A 17,239-nucleotide genomic window follows, 5' to 3' on the forward strand; every position below is an offset into this window, starting at 1 on the left:
AAAATATAATTCGTCTAAACATCAGCCACAACAATTTTAGATCTGTAAATTTGCGAAAGCATATGTTCATACTTGAGAGTAATTTTTTTTTGTTCTTCCCTCACCGGGATTCTAACTCATGATGTTAATTTGTTTTTGTTCTAAACATTATGAAATATTTCGCACTGGACGTTCGACAGCCAATAACAATCAATCTTCAAGACCCGTTTAAAACATCTACCATTCTGTTAAAAACTACAGCCATATTGAGGATTTTGTACCCACTTCCCGTATCCAACTTCTATAAAAAGACCATAAAGTATCTCAAGTATTGCTCCAATCTCAAACGTTTATAATCGAGGACCAATAAATAATTCGTATGTATTGCTTTGTCATTCATGCAGTTATATTGATAACAGGACAACAGAACACCTGGTTTATTTTTGTTGTTCAATATATTTTCTATCTTTGTATATAAGACTATATTTATTTCATGACTTTTTTTGGTGTAGTATCTCATTATCCACCCTATATACTTGGTCCATGGCGTTTAAAATCTTGTTTAAATCTGTTACGGTGCTTGCTTTATTCAAGGGTCAGTCTTGTTTTTGTGCAATGTATATATACTAATATTTGTTCACCATTTCATGATTTGACATCCTGCTGGATTTTTGTGGTCCAATATAAAAAAGAGGATATCGTAACTAATGAGACAAATCTCCACAAGAGACAAAATGACACATAAATTAACAGCTGTAGGTCACGGTACGGTCTGCAACAATGAGCAAAACCCATACCGCGTAGTCAGTTATAAAAATAACAGAAATCGCACATTTAAAGCATCACTCAGAAGTAAAAATTTTCAAACGTGTTATTTTAGTGTCCACATATTCTGTATAGTAAACACGTTCAAGGAAAACGTATACCATGCAGCATAACCTACGTTAACATATAACAGACTAAGTAAGTTAGTTTTGTTTCGATGTCTAGATATAAACCTTGTAGAGGAATGATTTTTTATGCTTTCAATCTAGGACAGGAACAAATGTAAATAAGAAAATGCTATATTTTCACACCCCAAAATCTACTCCCGAGTATTTAAATATAACAACCAGTCCGAACTGTCCACTTTCCGTACCACTCCCAAGAGATTGAGGACAAATAAACCATAATACTATTACTGTTTGAACACACTTAAAGTGTAAACATTTTAAGGTAACTTTTCAAACATTAATTTTATTTTCTTTATTAATTATTGACAAGTAACTGTTAATAGAACTTAAGCTATATTCATCTGAAATTTAAACAATTTCCAAACTTTGACATGTAATTGAAGATTGTTTGACAAATAATTCCTGACTTATTAATTAGTTTGGGGATTTTTTCATTGGTAAACGAGAAAGAAATCCCCTTTTATGAGTATTATGGTCTGCATGGGTGGGGGTCCTTTAATTCTGTGTTCATTTATTATAATGCTATGACTTTTCCCCTCTTAAATGTTGACCATTATTCTCCATTTTATATATTTTAGCCACAGTCACTTGTCTCAGAAAAAAAGTTAAATTAAGGTATATAGGGGAAAAAAGTGCCTGTGATTTTATAGCATCTCATTATTCTCTATTCTTTAATTTTAGGCCTATTTTTCTCTAATCTTAAATTTGTTTTTATTGCACTATTGGCCTATTGGTTCCCTATTCAGTAAACCACGTCTAGACCCTTAATTGGTCAGTATTGGTTTTGGGTTCACTCTAGTTGAAAATCATTGTAAAATATTGGGAGCACGATGTATTCGATTCACGTTTTGCATTTTTTATTCACCAATTGGCGTTTATTTATCATTAGATTTTCGATCAAATTTCGATGGGAATTCAACAACACCATCTTCTCTTCTTAAGATATATCGATGATGAATAGATGGTTCATCGATATTTCTTATTTTTACCACATCACTTCTAAATCCAAAATACTTTTTCCATAAGTAGCAATGCAATTTCGTTTACATCATGTGAAATAGAACTACATTTATTATGCATAAGAACGTGCAAAAGAGTAGTATACATGCATTAAATTATTTTTATGTTAGCTGGGACATCATATGCATGTTAGTATAGCTATTCCCAGATGTTAGCTGTCAAGTAGATATGTCTACATGCTGCTTTAGTTGACGTCTTTGCTGTTAACATCTTTACTTCACATTTGTTTTAAAGTGCATATAGGTACTAGGTAAAAGTTTTGTTTTTTCTAGAGATATTGGTACCATTCGGCAATCCTCGGTAGAATCCGCTACTCTCATTCGGAGGTAGGCTGGTCCTCTCCCTTGCAACATACGGGTATCACAGCCAAACAGATAAAGGACAGAGAACCAGTCTAATTCTGAGGGTACGGAATCGGCCAAGTTGAGACGAATGATATTGGTACCAGTTCTCTCACGTCACGCCTCGCCGACTCAAACAAACGTAAAACACAAACATAAACGTGCGTCTGGCGTATATACTAAATTTAGTACTGGTATCTATGATGAGTTTACATACACAATTTGCCGTACTAGTAATTGTTTTCGCGTTACATCCCATCTGAATAATTTGAATGCAATTCTTATACTGAAAAAATGGTGATATAGTCACAAAACTATTCAGCGGTAAACAAGTATAATTAAATGCATTGACAGTCAATATACATACATGTACATAGATATAAGAAGATGTGGTATGAAAGCCAATGAGACTACTCTCCATCCATGCAAGTCAGAATTTGTAAAAGGAAAAAATATTATAGGTCAAATATAAAAAAAGAAGATGTGGTATGATGGTCAATGAGACAACTATCCACAAAAGACCGAAATGGCACAGAAATTAACATATAGGTCACCATACGGTTTTCAACAATGAGCAAAGCTCATACGGCAATCAGCTATAGAGGACCCCGATAAGACAATGTAAAACAATTCAAACGAGAAAACTAACGGCCTTATTTATGTAAAAAAAAATGAACAAAAAACAAATATGTAACACATAAACAAACGACAACCACTGAAAATACAGGCTCCCGAAGCATGTACGCATGTTGCTGCTCAATTTGAGTGTTACTATATCTTAAAAATCTAATTCAAGTTAAATCTTTTACTAGTACACAATGTGACATAAACATATTAATACAATTGCATAATTGATCGGATATGGAAACATGCTGTCAATTTATATTATATTGATCCGTTTCCTAATTTCATTTAGAGACAATATTTGGTAATAATCCGAATGAACCAAACATTATGATCTAAACATTGGTTGTTTGGACCACAGCATGATTGCTGCAGGAGAAACAAATCATACAGCACAAAAAAATAAACACAAAGACAGTGGCGAAAATACCAACGATTATGAATTGGGGAGGAAAAACTATCAAACAAATTAATTTTGAAGTAATGAAATAAAGTATGTGGTTTCATCCATACATATACATTATACATATATAACATGTTTAAAACGACAACAATTGGCGTCCATCGTTCATTATTTACTTGTATGACCACTTATAACTCATCCAATTTTACCCAAATTTGCTTGCATAGTATTTTAAGGGTACACATTTGGTTCCGATCGAATTAAATCATATTCACAATGAACATTTAATTCATATCTGCAAGTTTTTTGCAATAATATGATAATCTTTATTGCAAAATTACGCCAAAAAGAGTCAAAGCAATACAAACCAACAAAACAATAAAATACAACAGATTACAATATAAACTCCTCTAAATCAACCAGAAAAATATTGAAACTTAAGGAGACAGCTGATTATAAAGAACCCTTTACAATCGACCACATCTAATTTTGTTCGGGTAACACACTAAAGCCTTCCAAAGCTTTTAAAGTTGTCAGCAGTTATCGTCTAGATAAATTTATCAGCTAAAGCGATTCACGCTCCCTGGAAGCCTCTAGTTCTTTGTTCGAATTATCAAAACGATAATGTATATTGAATCTGCCTTATCATAGCATTGAATCTTCAGACTGTCAGATAATTGTATCAATTATGAACATGCGAAGTTAAATTCACGGAATAAAACATCTGGCGAAAAGCATAAAGTCATTACTGACAAAAAACTATCACTGATCTGAGAACAAAGGACAGCAATACACATCCCTGAGTTAGGGAATACACATCCTTTGTAGCCAGATGTTAAAGATCTGTAAAGTAGATTATCTCAGCTCCTCGTAACTTTCTCGAGTCTGACGTTTACGATTAGTTCGTCTAATTGTATTTGAAACATACTAAATCAACGTTTTCTTATATTTTAGACTATTAGTTATCACCTTTTCGCCCTTTTTGCAAGCTTCGATGAGTTTTCTTCATCAGTGTATTCGAGCTCCTGATCAAATTTCAATCTTTTGTATACTTTTGTATGAGCTTTGTGTTCTTGGTCGATTTTTTTTATATAATTTATGTTTCCAAGGACACTTAAATATTAAAGTCCGCTACCAAAATTGTCATAAATGATCTGTTTTCGAGATTATTAAGTGTTAGCCTAAGGACATAACTAAGCCAATAAAAACTTTCAGCTTGCTATATTTCATAACTATAAAGTTAAGAAGTTGTTATATTTTAATCCGGAAGTCTTTATTGAAACATCAAACACAATTTCAAGGATGTGCAATATAAAAAGCGTTTAAATCAAAGATGTATGGTGATGTTTAAGGGATTATTTATAATCTGTTTTTAAAAATGAATAACTGATTTGTCAAGTTCGATTGCATTAGGAGTTAGTCCATGTCGCGTGTGCTTTTGTGCACTTTTGAGCATTTTAATAAAGGAATTATATTGTAAGATTGGGACTTTCAAAAGGAGATTTATGTTTCGGAAATATCGATTTTTAAAAAAAATATATAGAAATTGAAAACCTCCAGGCTTACAAAATTTTGTGATTTATATATGGAAATAATCTGATTAACAACTACATCATAACATGTATTTGGTGATCTATTTCGACAAGAACGTTTGAAGGATGCACTTAAATTATACGCCCCTAAGTGAACTCTGATAGCGATCTCGGAGATATCTTGTTTTAGATATGGTTCATTTGGACATGATTACTTATCTTAAAACAAATTCCTCAAAATAAAAATATACATAACGTGTGTCGAGAGTCTGTCAAATACTATTTTTCCCCGACTCGTGTGATTGATTTTTATAAGTTCTGAAACTTTTGAATGATTAAGTACTGAAAGTTATTTCACCAACAAATGTCAGTAGAGATTCGGATACAGAGCCTCAGCAATTATTAATTCATATTTATATTTTACACGTGACACATGGTAAAACGATAAACATGGAATACACAACTTAATATTCTGTGTATTTAAATTAGGAACAATCGGAGTGAGACCTGCATAATATGTGGTAATCACCCACAGACGTGACTTGAACATTTGATCGATACACCGCAGACGGAATAAAACGGCGAGTGATAAAGGAAAGATTTTCTCTTTCGTTGTCACACATTTTCAGAATAGAATGGCACTGTTAATTTTACCCATATTTAAATGCCTTTTAATCATGTGACTTAGGATTTTAATAATACCGGGTATTGAATCGAAGGTAAGACATAATTTTATTGATATTTATTCGGCATGCCAGCCAGTGATCCGTTTACTACCTTAATACTCTCAAGTCTTATTAGTCATGGCAAGTTACTACCTATAGCACATACATGTTTTATTTTCGTTACAAAAATGTAATTCATTGACGAGGAGATATTATGTGGGGCTGGTGTGACCCTAAATTCTTACGGAGGACCTGTAGTACTAAGGCATAAATATGGATTATTAATAGTGCCGTTCTAATATATTTTCGCAATGGAGAGTCCAACAGAGACCCCTGGTACGTTATTAGTCCTGCAGCTGAAGTCTTTCGTGGGCTTCAAAAGTCAGGACGAGTACTTGTTTGCCATGAAAGAGGATTTAGCAGACTGGTTTACATGTCTATATAAATTAGAAATAGGTGTGGAGAATTTTTTCGACGTACTCGACACTGGAGTCCGATTATGTGAACATGCAAATAAAGTGCGAAATTTTGCTCAAGAGCGACGGAAATTAGGATTACTAGAACAAATGCAATCTAATTTTGTGAGAGGAATACAAATTCCAGAATATGAGGTCCAATATCGGTCGGAAGTCCGACCTCAAACATTCCATGCCAGGGATAATATATCAAATTTTATAAAATGGACCAAAGATGCTGGAATACCCGAAGTGCTTTCATTTGAAACGGATGATCTTGTTTTAAGAAAAAATGAGAAAAATGTTGTGTTGTGTTTATTAGAAATTGCAAGGATTGGAGCTAAACTTGGCATGTTGGCTCCGACTATTGTTCAAATGGAGGAAGAAATAGATGCAGAGATTGCCGGAGACCCACCACCTCAAATTATCACATGTGATGTTAAAAGTCTCGATGAAATGGTAAGAACCTCAATTGTTACTTTTAGCCTTTGTTTATCTTTCGTTATTGTAAATTTTCAGGTCCGTCAAATAACTAGCTGACTACGGTTTGTTTGTTTATTTTTTATTTAAAACTGTAATGTATATTTATTTCTTCATTCTCTTCTTTCTTTCTTTCTGTTGTTATTGTTGTTTAAAAGTTTCGAGTTTTAAGCCTATCTATCAACAAATCCAACACATAATCAGTCAAATATTTACAATACCTGCATTAGATTACATTTTAACATGCATAAGGTCTTAACAAATGTACATGTACATGCATATCATAAACAAAAGAAAGACAGACTAGATTTTGACATTTTCTTGAGTAATTTATTTGAAAACAACAGATGTAAAAAATACATGTTTAAGAAGCCTGTTAAAAAGCTATTAAACATTCTTATGTCATACCTTTATTTAACTTTGGATCAATTTCAAATTTTAAAAACACCTTTTGATGTACCTGTTTTCGCCTCTTTTAAACACTTGACTTTTATCTGATTTCGTTCTAACGCGATGATTAGAGAGAAAAATATTATTATCATATTGATGTGCAAATTTTTATCTGCAAACTTTGAATATTAACCTGTCGATCAGCAGGTGCTCGAATTGAAATACAAACGTGCTAAATATTGACAAGAATGCTAATTACATTATGACGTCATCAAATCAAATGGCATTTGATACATATGGATATGAAAATCAATATTTTTTTTAGGATAGGTATTATAAATTAATATATTGTCAGTACCAATGACCCTCTACTTTAGATACGTGTATATTGATATATATCAATAGGTTGAAGTTGTCCCTGCTCAAAATATTTTAGATGGCTCTGACCCCTTGAATTGTTGATAAGTATGTACATAAACTGTGTATTGGACATCTATGTATATCTTCACAGTCATTATTGATCTTTTATAGCTTATTTGTAAATACTGGACTCCAATTATTTTATGACCAACGCATTCGTAAAAATGTGAAAATGTCTTAAGACCACTATGGTTTCAATATATATACTGTATGTAGAATAAAGCGGCATAGTTGGGGGAAAAGGATCAAGATCCGATTTTAAGGAAGATATACTAGAAAAGGGGGAGTTTGCTTAAAATATATCAAAAGAAAATCGGTTATACACTGCAAAGGTTAGATCATGAAGCCTCATTTTGCACAATTATTGCAAAAAATAATTTTAATTTGTTTTGTTCACATAACATTCCGTTTTTGTAATGTTGTTTAACATCTGCAGACATGCTGAAGTTATATAATACAAAACATCACACGAACACACACTTAAACCAGACTTTAAAACCAACAACATAAGGCGGAATAAGTGTGTACTATAAAGTTGAACGTCTATGATTTATTCGTTATAATGACAGAATCTCATTTAGTACAAGGTTTTGTTATGACAGAAATCTGTCATCATAAGTATATATTTGTAGATTTCAATTAAAATATCGAGTATATATATATAGAAATTGGCATCTTTATTCTGGTAGCTAATATAAATCAGACAGTATTGTGATTGAAGGCAACAAACTCATTTTATTAATTGAAAATAGATTGGCTACTACTATCTGAATTGAAATTTTAGTAATGAATATACTGATAGAAATGAAATTTGATCGTTATTCATATGAAAGGGATGCGTATTGTGATAAAGAATGATAATTGATTTCTGTCTGTGAGGTCACGTGTAAGGTCAAGGTGACTATAGAATGATCTTGTATGTTCTGTCTAGTTCTCTAGAATTATGCCGAGTCAGCATTTTTCAGTCCTTTTTTCCATTCGGGGCTGCCAGCCTCTGCCAGCTCAAGTTTTATAAAAGTGCAAATACGATGTGTATGCAAAGCTACACATTTTGCCAAAATTATGTGTAAACAGCAGTCGATTTGCACTAGATAGTGAGAAGTCGAGAAAGCTCTTTAAATTGAGACCTATTTGACTTTTAAGTGTCATCTCTTAGTGAAGAACGAGGGTACTCGAGAAATCCATTGGCGATAGTATATTTTATTGATCACAACACTTTATGATACACACTATTTAAAATCAACCCATACTTTCTTTTATAATCCACAAACAGTAAATAATACCGCATTGACTAGATTTAGACACTTGACACATGGGCGGTGCATACATGTCTTACAATGAAGCACCTAGGTCGATGAAGATGAAGAAAAGAGTTAGGATGTCGTAACAACTGATGTTTAGAGTTACATCAATGGCCGGATCGAGCTATTTAAAAAAAGGGGTCCAATCCAGGATAAAGAGTACTCCATTACTATGCCCCCATTTATAAGCATTGATCCTTAAAAAAATGGATGGTTCCAACCCCAACCCCTCTCCCCAACCCCACCAATGGATCCGAAACTGATATATCGAAAGAAATATATAGCATAGTTGGGATTCAATAATTCGGACTCCGACGGGTATACTGTGTAGTAGGGCATTGAGATCACGAAATAAACTAAAAAGTTTTGGCAATTAGTCATAGCTGGGATTCATCGAGTGTTTGAGCAGTATATTTTGATGTATGCAGACTTTGAAGACTTTATATATAAGAATGCTTTGAAAACCTTGCATGTAGACTAGTACAGAGACGGATAATCATGATAGGGATGACACGGACCTCATGACAATGCTTGCAATTCGGATTGATTGATTGTCTAATGCTTAACGTCTTTTGGAAATACTTGCATTTGAACATGAACTATTAAGTATTGTGCTAAATTCTGTATTGAATATTAGGATTATGATCTTTTTGACTTTTGAACAGTTAAATAACCAACACATGTAAACTGTTTATTACTATGATAACAAATAATTAACTTGACTAACTAAGTTAACTTGTAATACTAAATACATATGGAGAATATTAACGGTATAATCTCTACATAATATACCACTAACTAGGCTACAATTAATGCAAATTATTACAAATACCACAATTAATTACAATTTTACACATTAATCTACAACTGAGACTACTATAACACAGTGTTATAGTAGTCTCAGTCTACAATGTATACAAATAATCACAATCAGTAACAATAAATAATTACAAGTTCCTACATGATGAATTTGACACTGAATCTCTGTTTTGTCACTCAATTGTGTTTTCTTATTGTGTATTTTGTCAATAATCCATAACAATAAGTATAGCATTTTATTTATCAAGACGACCAAGATATTTTCTTAAAATTAAGAAGCAACCATTTACAGTATTAAATGTAAAAAAAAGTATGACATGACATAATTTGATTGTAACGTGTTCATTTTGCCAATATAATAGAAATTCCTGATTATTTCGTTGGAAATCGACCAAAATTATAGAATTTAATATTTAACCTTTTAAATCAGTTAAATAGTTACTAATCTAATTAGTAAATTATATTCAAATTGTATATAATGATATAGAGGACATAGGTTTGACAAAAAATGCAATCTTTGAAATTAAGTAAACTGGAAAGGGCCGATCGATGCCAGGTGTTCGGTCAAGATCATAATGAATTAGTACAGAAAGTGTACTAGTTACCATTAAATAAACCAAACTGGTAAATTAAGAAATAGTTGATGGTCAATAGAGAACGCGGGATACACTGCTATTCATCATAATAATTAATCTGTCACAGTCGATACAAATGAAATCAAAGATGAGTATGAGAAATGGTTTCCTGTATTCAAGAGTTATCATAATTCCAAGGCTTAACAACCTGAATAATATTGTGGTTCAGTAAAAAAAACTCGGCGTGATACCACCGTTTTTGCATGCTTGTGCTGTCTTCGACGAATTTATCATAAAGGCGTTGGAGTCGGTGCCTAATCTGGAAACCCTACACAAATATTTTTTTGAAATTATGCTGTGTCATTAACATGGTGCACAAGTTGAAACTAAAATTATATTATTTTTCAATTTAACACAATACTAGTACACTATTGTTCTTCAAATATTTGTTCACGTTATATTGTTCTGTGTTATATGCACTCCTATATATGACACTAAATCATTTAAATAGGTGAATGAAAATTCTTATACAAAAACATTTTTTTGTGTCATCTTATGAAAGTTTACAGCTAGATGAGCTGCTCCGTACTTTATCATGCATATTTGAAAGTTAATGTTGTGATGCCCGAAGAATAAACTGTTTTTAGTTGTTGATGCTGGCCCGCTGCCCCATTTTCACCGACCATGGCTTAAACCTAAAAGTGTCAATTAAAATGGTTCCAAAATATCAGAAAACCCCAGCAGTCATAACAAGTATACCACAAGTTTTACGTTTTACAAATAATCTTAAGCTAAGATATATACTTTAGTGTTGAATTTTCAATAAGCAAATTAAATATTATTTTCCAGATATTGATTTAGATTAAAAGGTAGATTAACACTCTTATGAAAAGATTATAAATTTAACCCCCGCTATTAAAACATTTTACTTGTCAGCGAAAGTTAAAATATAATGAAGTAAATTCAAATAGCTGTAAAAATAATAAAATACTATTCAGACCGTTGATCGATTTTATTTACGCCTGATTGCTATCAGTTTTGAAAACTATTTAAATATACGTAAATAAATATTTGTAAGATAAGAAGAAAAGCTTACTATTTTTGTGTATATTGCTGAAGGTTTAACATGGTTAAATGATAAGAGAGTTCAATGAAAACATTCATGATGGATTTGGTTATATATTTCACATTGACAACAATGGATATAGTTTATTTAACCTCCTTAAACTTAAAACGTACTACCAACATGTAGTTTACTGACTTTCTGTCTTAAATATTATGTTTCATTGGTCGACATTAAAAGAGAGAGGGTTGAATACTCTAAATCTAGATGAACCTGTTTCCTGTTATCATGGCTATATGCCTTTTCCTATCACGAGTCTGAACATATTTCTTTAATTGAATGTTAGGTGTTTTTTTTTTATATAGAAAATAAGATGTGATATGATTGTGAATGAGACAACTCTCTACCAGAGACCAAATGGCAACCGTTTATATGTCACCGTAGACGGTAGGGCCTTCAACAATGAGCAAAATCCATAAGTCCTCTTTAAAAAAACGTATTGATCTAAACAAAAAGTCTGATGATGATGACACTCACATGTCATAATTCATAGTTGTCTTAATATTTCAGAAAGTTTATCCGATTCAAGATAAATATAGAGACAACCAAAAACTAACAAATATCTATGGTACACAAACTCGCATTTAGTTTTATATAGAATCGAATTTCTCACAGCTATGCATTACATATTAAGTTTCAGTTTTTTAGTCTATTCAAGTTGCTTATGGACGAATAATTTACCATACATTTTATGCTAGGAATACTTGCAGTATAGGGTTATTAGACAAAGTTTACATGTATTTCCGAAACATAAATTCAAATCAAGGATGCAAAGTGACATGTGATATATCATACTTGTTTATAGTAGAAATACCTGCACTTGGGCTATAACATATTCAAGATTTCGTTTTACGTGTATATCAGAAAGTTAAGTGTATTGAATATATACTGACGTATAGCTTAACATAAATTTAACATATGAATTCTTGTTGACAATATACCCCCTTTGTCCTGTTATATCTAAAGTCATCTGAGAATCCTACGGTGTTATAGCTCCTTTGTTGTAATGTTATCTTTATTTAAACTTTGGATTCAATAACCACTTTAAAAGGGTAACCTGATAAGTTTAGAGAACAAAACTGGATATTTACCCTTTCAGATATACATTATATACACTTACAGTTTTGGACACAGATGTTCAAGTTCGAATACGACTTAACAGTGGGGGATCAAGAAATTTTCACAAGAGGGGCCCACTGACTGCCTAAGAGGGAACCGCTCAGTCATGCTTTAGTGGTTCCCTATATAATCAACCATTTTGTCCCCAAGAAGGGGGACCCGGCCCCCTGGACCCCGTAAATCTGCTTCTGATCATTCTCAGTCTGTTAAATAGATTCCTTGTATTTATTTTGAATGAAAAATCATTATATTTTGCCTAATGTTTGTCGTACGTATAAAACTGTTAGATTATGTTCACATTGAGCAAGGGCATCTCGACTTCACATCTTTTTCTTAATGACACGTGTGTATCAGCATATTTGATATTGGAAAGGGTCATATATCATATGTATATTGGCGAAAACATTGAATAATATAGTTTAACATTTACTAAAACTAGAAAGACATGTCTTTATATTACATGACTTGAAAACTTAAAATTATATTTTCTTTTTCACTGACAAAAAACTCGGAAATATAAATTGTGTTAAATGGTCTCAAACTTAAATGAACTTCGAAATATTTTAATTTAAGAACACCGTAGTACCATCTCATTTACAAACAAAGTTGTAAAGTGTATACGTAAGTGACAACAAAAGTTCTTTACATATAAATAATTATATAGACATCAGCTTACATTAAGTTATATATCTCTTAATTGAAATAGTTTGTCCATAAGTCACGAAGAGACTTGTCCGGACTTTGTAATATCCTCACCCTACCTTTGTTTATATTTATATTAATGCGTTTGAAGTATACGTTAGGTAAGAATACATAAGTCTAATAACACCCCTTTCAAGTGCTTCAAATGAAAATGAATTACAAATAGTTATGACAAACTTTGACGCTCGTTATGCATACGGTTGAGAGATTAATACCAAGGCATTTATTTCTGATTGTTAAAACGTCCTTAATTTGTCCCTTATCGGATGTGACGTAATTTAAGGGGATTAAAATAAGTGGTTAGCACAATCAACAATAAATCATGCTAACCTATACAATATAGTACTTGATATTAACTTTCGTGTTGTCTTGGGAAAACTATTAGCCTACCGTTCGAGCCCTTCATGGGTAGTCGAGGTCGCTTATCACACTCTAAAGCGTAGTAGTTTTGAACTCATGTTCTTAACCAAGTCTTTCACCACAGGCATTTGTCTCTGGTTATAACCGTTATAGTATATAAAAGCTAGGACTATTATACTAACGTTACAGTATAAGAGTCCAAGATAAAAGGTAAAAAATACCATATTTTGTAAAGAGAATTGCATGTGCTTGTACTATATGATATTCTGCATATAGGATAGACACACGTATTGAGAAATGTCTTTCAAATTAGTTTAAACAGATGCTACCCCTAAGACCTCAGAATAAAAATACGCGTTTTACCAAAATTCGATATTATAATTGCCATAATTAATAAACGATATAAAAAGATGTTTAAAAACGCACGATATCGACTTCTGTTTTAATAGTAGACTGACTGCATACACAAACAATTTGTCAGAGAACATGCTTGGCAGGAAACCATGATGTGAAACCTATATCAATCTGTTGATCTGCAATATGAGAAACGCCATGAATCAATCATAATACACAGTTATGTAATGCAATGTCAATTACATCAACTTTAAACTTTATCTTATCGACTGGTGATGCACTTTTAACACAAGAATTCTGCAACACGATTTATGTTCTGTTTACATGTGTATGTAGTATTTATATACAGCAAAGTTTTCCGTTTTTTAGGTGTGAATTAACAACCTTTTTGTGTCTGGAATTTATCTTTTATTCTTTTTTTATATACTTAAATTCAGTCGTCGTTGCAAGCGGCAAATAGTATCTTTTCTTTCGGAATAAAGCGTATAATATTTATGAATTTCTGCATTATTTAATCCATGAAAAAATAAGACTTGCGAAGATTCCTTAAAAAGGCAGACTATGAAGTCATAATTAAAAAAACAACACGATTTTTGTACTCGGACTCCGAAATCAACCAATCCAAACACTGCATCGAGTTGGTGTTTCGAGAAAACATACTCTGAGGAAACTAAGTGTATTTTTTTTATGATTTAGAGCCCATATCAATTGAGCAATGTCCTACCTAAATGATTGGATCTTTTTTATTTCTCATTCTCGATCACGAAAAATAATTAGTCGAATTCAAAGCCAATTAAAAGATGTAATATTAAATCGTAATATCTGAAAGTGACACTTATATAATAATGTATAAGTATCAACATTCCTTATTAATTTTATGACCATATTACTGGTGAAATTATTCTTTATCATAATAAAATCTGTTGTACTTTTCTGGTATCTAAAATCGACAAGGCCCAGAAGAAAAATTCATTACGGTTTATATTGATGGTCTATAGATAACATGCCTGAAGTGCCTATATTACACTGCCAATTTTCACAATTCTATTAAAATTACATGCTTTTAATAATCAGTTTCAATAAGTAATTGATTGTTTGTCTACCGCTGTGGTTCAGATCACATTAATTTTATGGATAAATAAACAAATTACTAGTATTTAAAATATTTTATTTTGCTTTTAAAAGCCATATGAGGGGGTGGATTTTAAACAAAAATTCATATAAAAAGATGATAATCTGTCTGTGACGAACTGATGAATCTTGTCTTATAATGTTGACACTAATGTTAAATAAATTGCACAAAACTCTTCATCTTTACGATACACGTACACATTAATTTGATAGTCATACATTAAAACACAATATTTATTTTTAAAATATACTTAATAAAAGATAAGACACAACAAGGATTTGTGAAGTAAGTATTGCTACACAAATCATTAGACTCAATTACTATATTTTTAATGTACTTTATGAAAAGAAAATACATTCTTTAATACAAAATTCCTTGAATTATTGCATTATTGCGCCTTTACTCATATTTAAGGTGTTCACTTGATATTTTACAATACTATTATTCCAGTAGAACATTAGACCCAGACTAATAATGTTTTATAGTGATAGCAATGGGTTTTAGTGTGTTTTTATTAACAAATAACAAAGACGCAATGATGTAAAACTTATATTCAGTTCTTCAAATAAGTTATGAAGACTTTTTCATTTACCCATTTTGCATTACAATTATATTTCAATTTGCATAAATGACATGTAATAATTTCGAGCAGTATCGGTATTTGATTGTACCTGTACCGTAAGTTATGCATATGCACCTATCGAAATTTACATGTTACAATAAATATCTTGTATATGTAGTAAACATTGTATTATTTTATTATGCGAGTTTTGTGATTTTATTACCTGCTTGTTGACAACACCTGTTGTAATAGAAAGGTGTTACATATTTAAGAAGACTTGAAAAAAAGATTTATATACAGCGGTAACAGATGACAATTCAATAAGATTTAACGCTTTCTTCTCCATATGTATTTTCCGAAGATAGATTTCTATATACATAAAGAAATATGAATCGATCCAATATATCATATTGAGAAACTGCACCATATTTTATTTAGACATATGAGAGTTTTAAATTTACTATTCGACTGTTATAACGTTTTCGTCCGAAATATTCATGAAATATGAAGTCACTGGACTTGAAATAAACAACAATCAATCAATCAGTAAAATCAACCAAATTTCAAAACTTAATCCATAAATTTAACTTTTTGATTTCTGTCCATTGTCGTAAAAAACAAAGTAAAGGGATTTACACTTTAGGAACACTATACATTTTGTCTGATAATTCTATAATTAATAAGCATTAGTTTTTGTCAGTAAAAATGTATTCTTTAAGGAAGAATATAGATGTCATACCCATCTATGGGAAGACACACTGACTCCGACATCCAGCTTATGATACTGGTAGAATCTATGCCTCGGGTCGACCTGATCTAGGATACCAGACTATCCATCGTACATCATCATTGATTTATATCTTCGCTATGTAAAATATGCTGTATCTAGTCATTCTTTGTAAAATCAGTCTGTTACATAAAACCTTACCAGATGGTAACATATGCAAGAAATTCCTTTATTTGATTATGAACCATAAAATTGGTTTTTATATGTCGGCGATGTGTTAACACTCTCTTTGGGTAAATTTAGAAAAAGATAACTTTGTTGCTTGGGTATTCAGTAAGGTTTAAAAAGTCGTTAGTTTTATCATCACAATCGTTATCATCACAAGTAGAAAAATAGAAGTTAATTTGTTTTATGTGTGTGTGTTAAAAATGTGATTTCACTGAATGATCTTGATAACAAACATAATTGATTCTGTTAGATTTCTCTCCAACTAATAAACAGTTCGTCCTCATATAAACACGTTCTTTCTGTATTATATAAAGACAGAAGCGTTAGAAAGGTATCAATCAGTAAAAATATATATAAACTTAGTATGTAAAAACTATTCCTATAGCTATTTTAATATTATCATTTTATAATTAGACAGAATACAGTAACACAGACAGTCTATATGCGTCTTTATATCGATTTTTCATAAGGCGGGGGAGGGTACCCATTCTTCTGTGACCATGCACGCCATCATTCATATATAACCGAAATTGCATATTGCATGATTTAACATTTTGGCGTGTATTTGTAATATCTGGTTTATTTATGTATATGTTTTATTGTTTGGTACATGAAAATAAAAGATCTATCAATTGATACGTTAAGATTAGTAAGTACTTTAGTTATATTTACTTTTCTCGTTATCAAAGTATTTAGATTGATATAAGTAACATATGTTACAAGATAACATGCCGAACAAAAAATAAATTTCATGTAAGACGGATAAATCACTTAGATTTATGTTTCTGGTTATGAGTAGCTTTGTGTTGAAATCTGATAAAATATATCACTTGTAATCGCATCATAAACACACTTCTTATATGAATGAATTTGTATAGAATTTGTATAGAATGTATCACAATTTATTGAAAATTGATATAAGATTCCATACACTTTGTTAATGTAGTTGTCAGATAAAAAAAAAATATTTTCAAA

General features: G+C 31.4%; 1 protein-coding gene across 1 annotated transcript in view; it reads left to right on the plus strand.

Annotated features, from left to right (window-relative positions):
- The first annotated feature begins 5,194 nt into the window (after window positions 1-5,194).
- LOC134727484 (mucin-2-like) overlaps window positions 5,195-17,239 on the plus strand; it is a 39,621-nt gene continuing 27,576 nt past the window's right edge. Inside the window, exon 1 of the mRNA XM_063591865.1 lies at window positions 5,195-6,431. Within this exon, the coding sequence (XP_063447935.1) occupies window positions 5,829-6,431 (603 nt within the window). The 5' untranslated portion in view covers window positions 5,195-5,828. The remainder of the gene's footprint in view (window positions 6,432-17,239) is intronic.

The sequence above is a fragment of the Mytilus trossulus genome, chromosome 8, assembly GCF_036588685.1.
Source record: "Mytilus trossulus isolate FHL-02 chromosome 8, PNRI_Mtr1.1.1.hap1, whole genome shotgun sequence".
Classification (NCBI taxonomy): Eukaryota; Metazoa; Mollusca; class Bivalvia; order Mytilida; family Mytilidae; genus Mytilus; species Mytilus trossulus.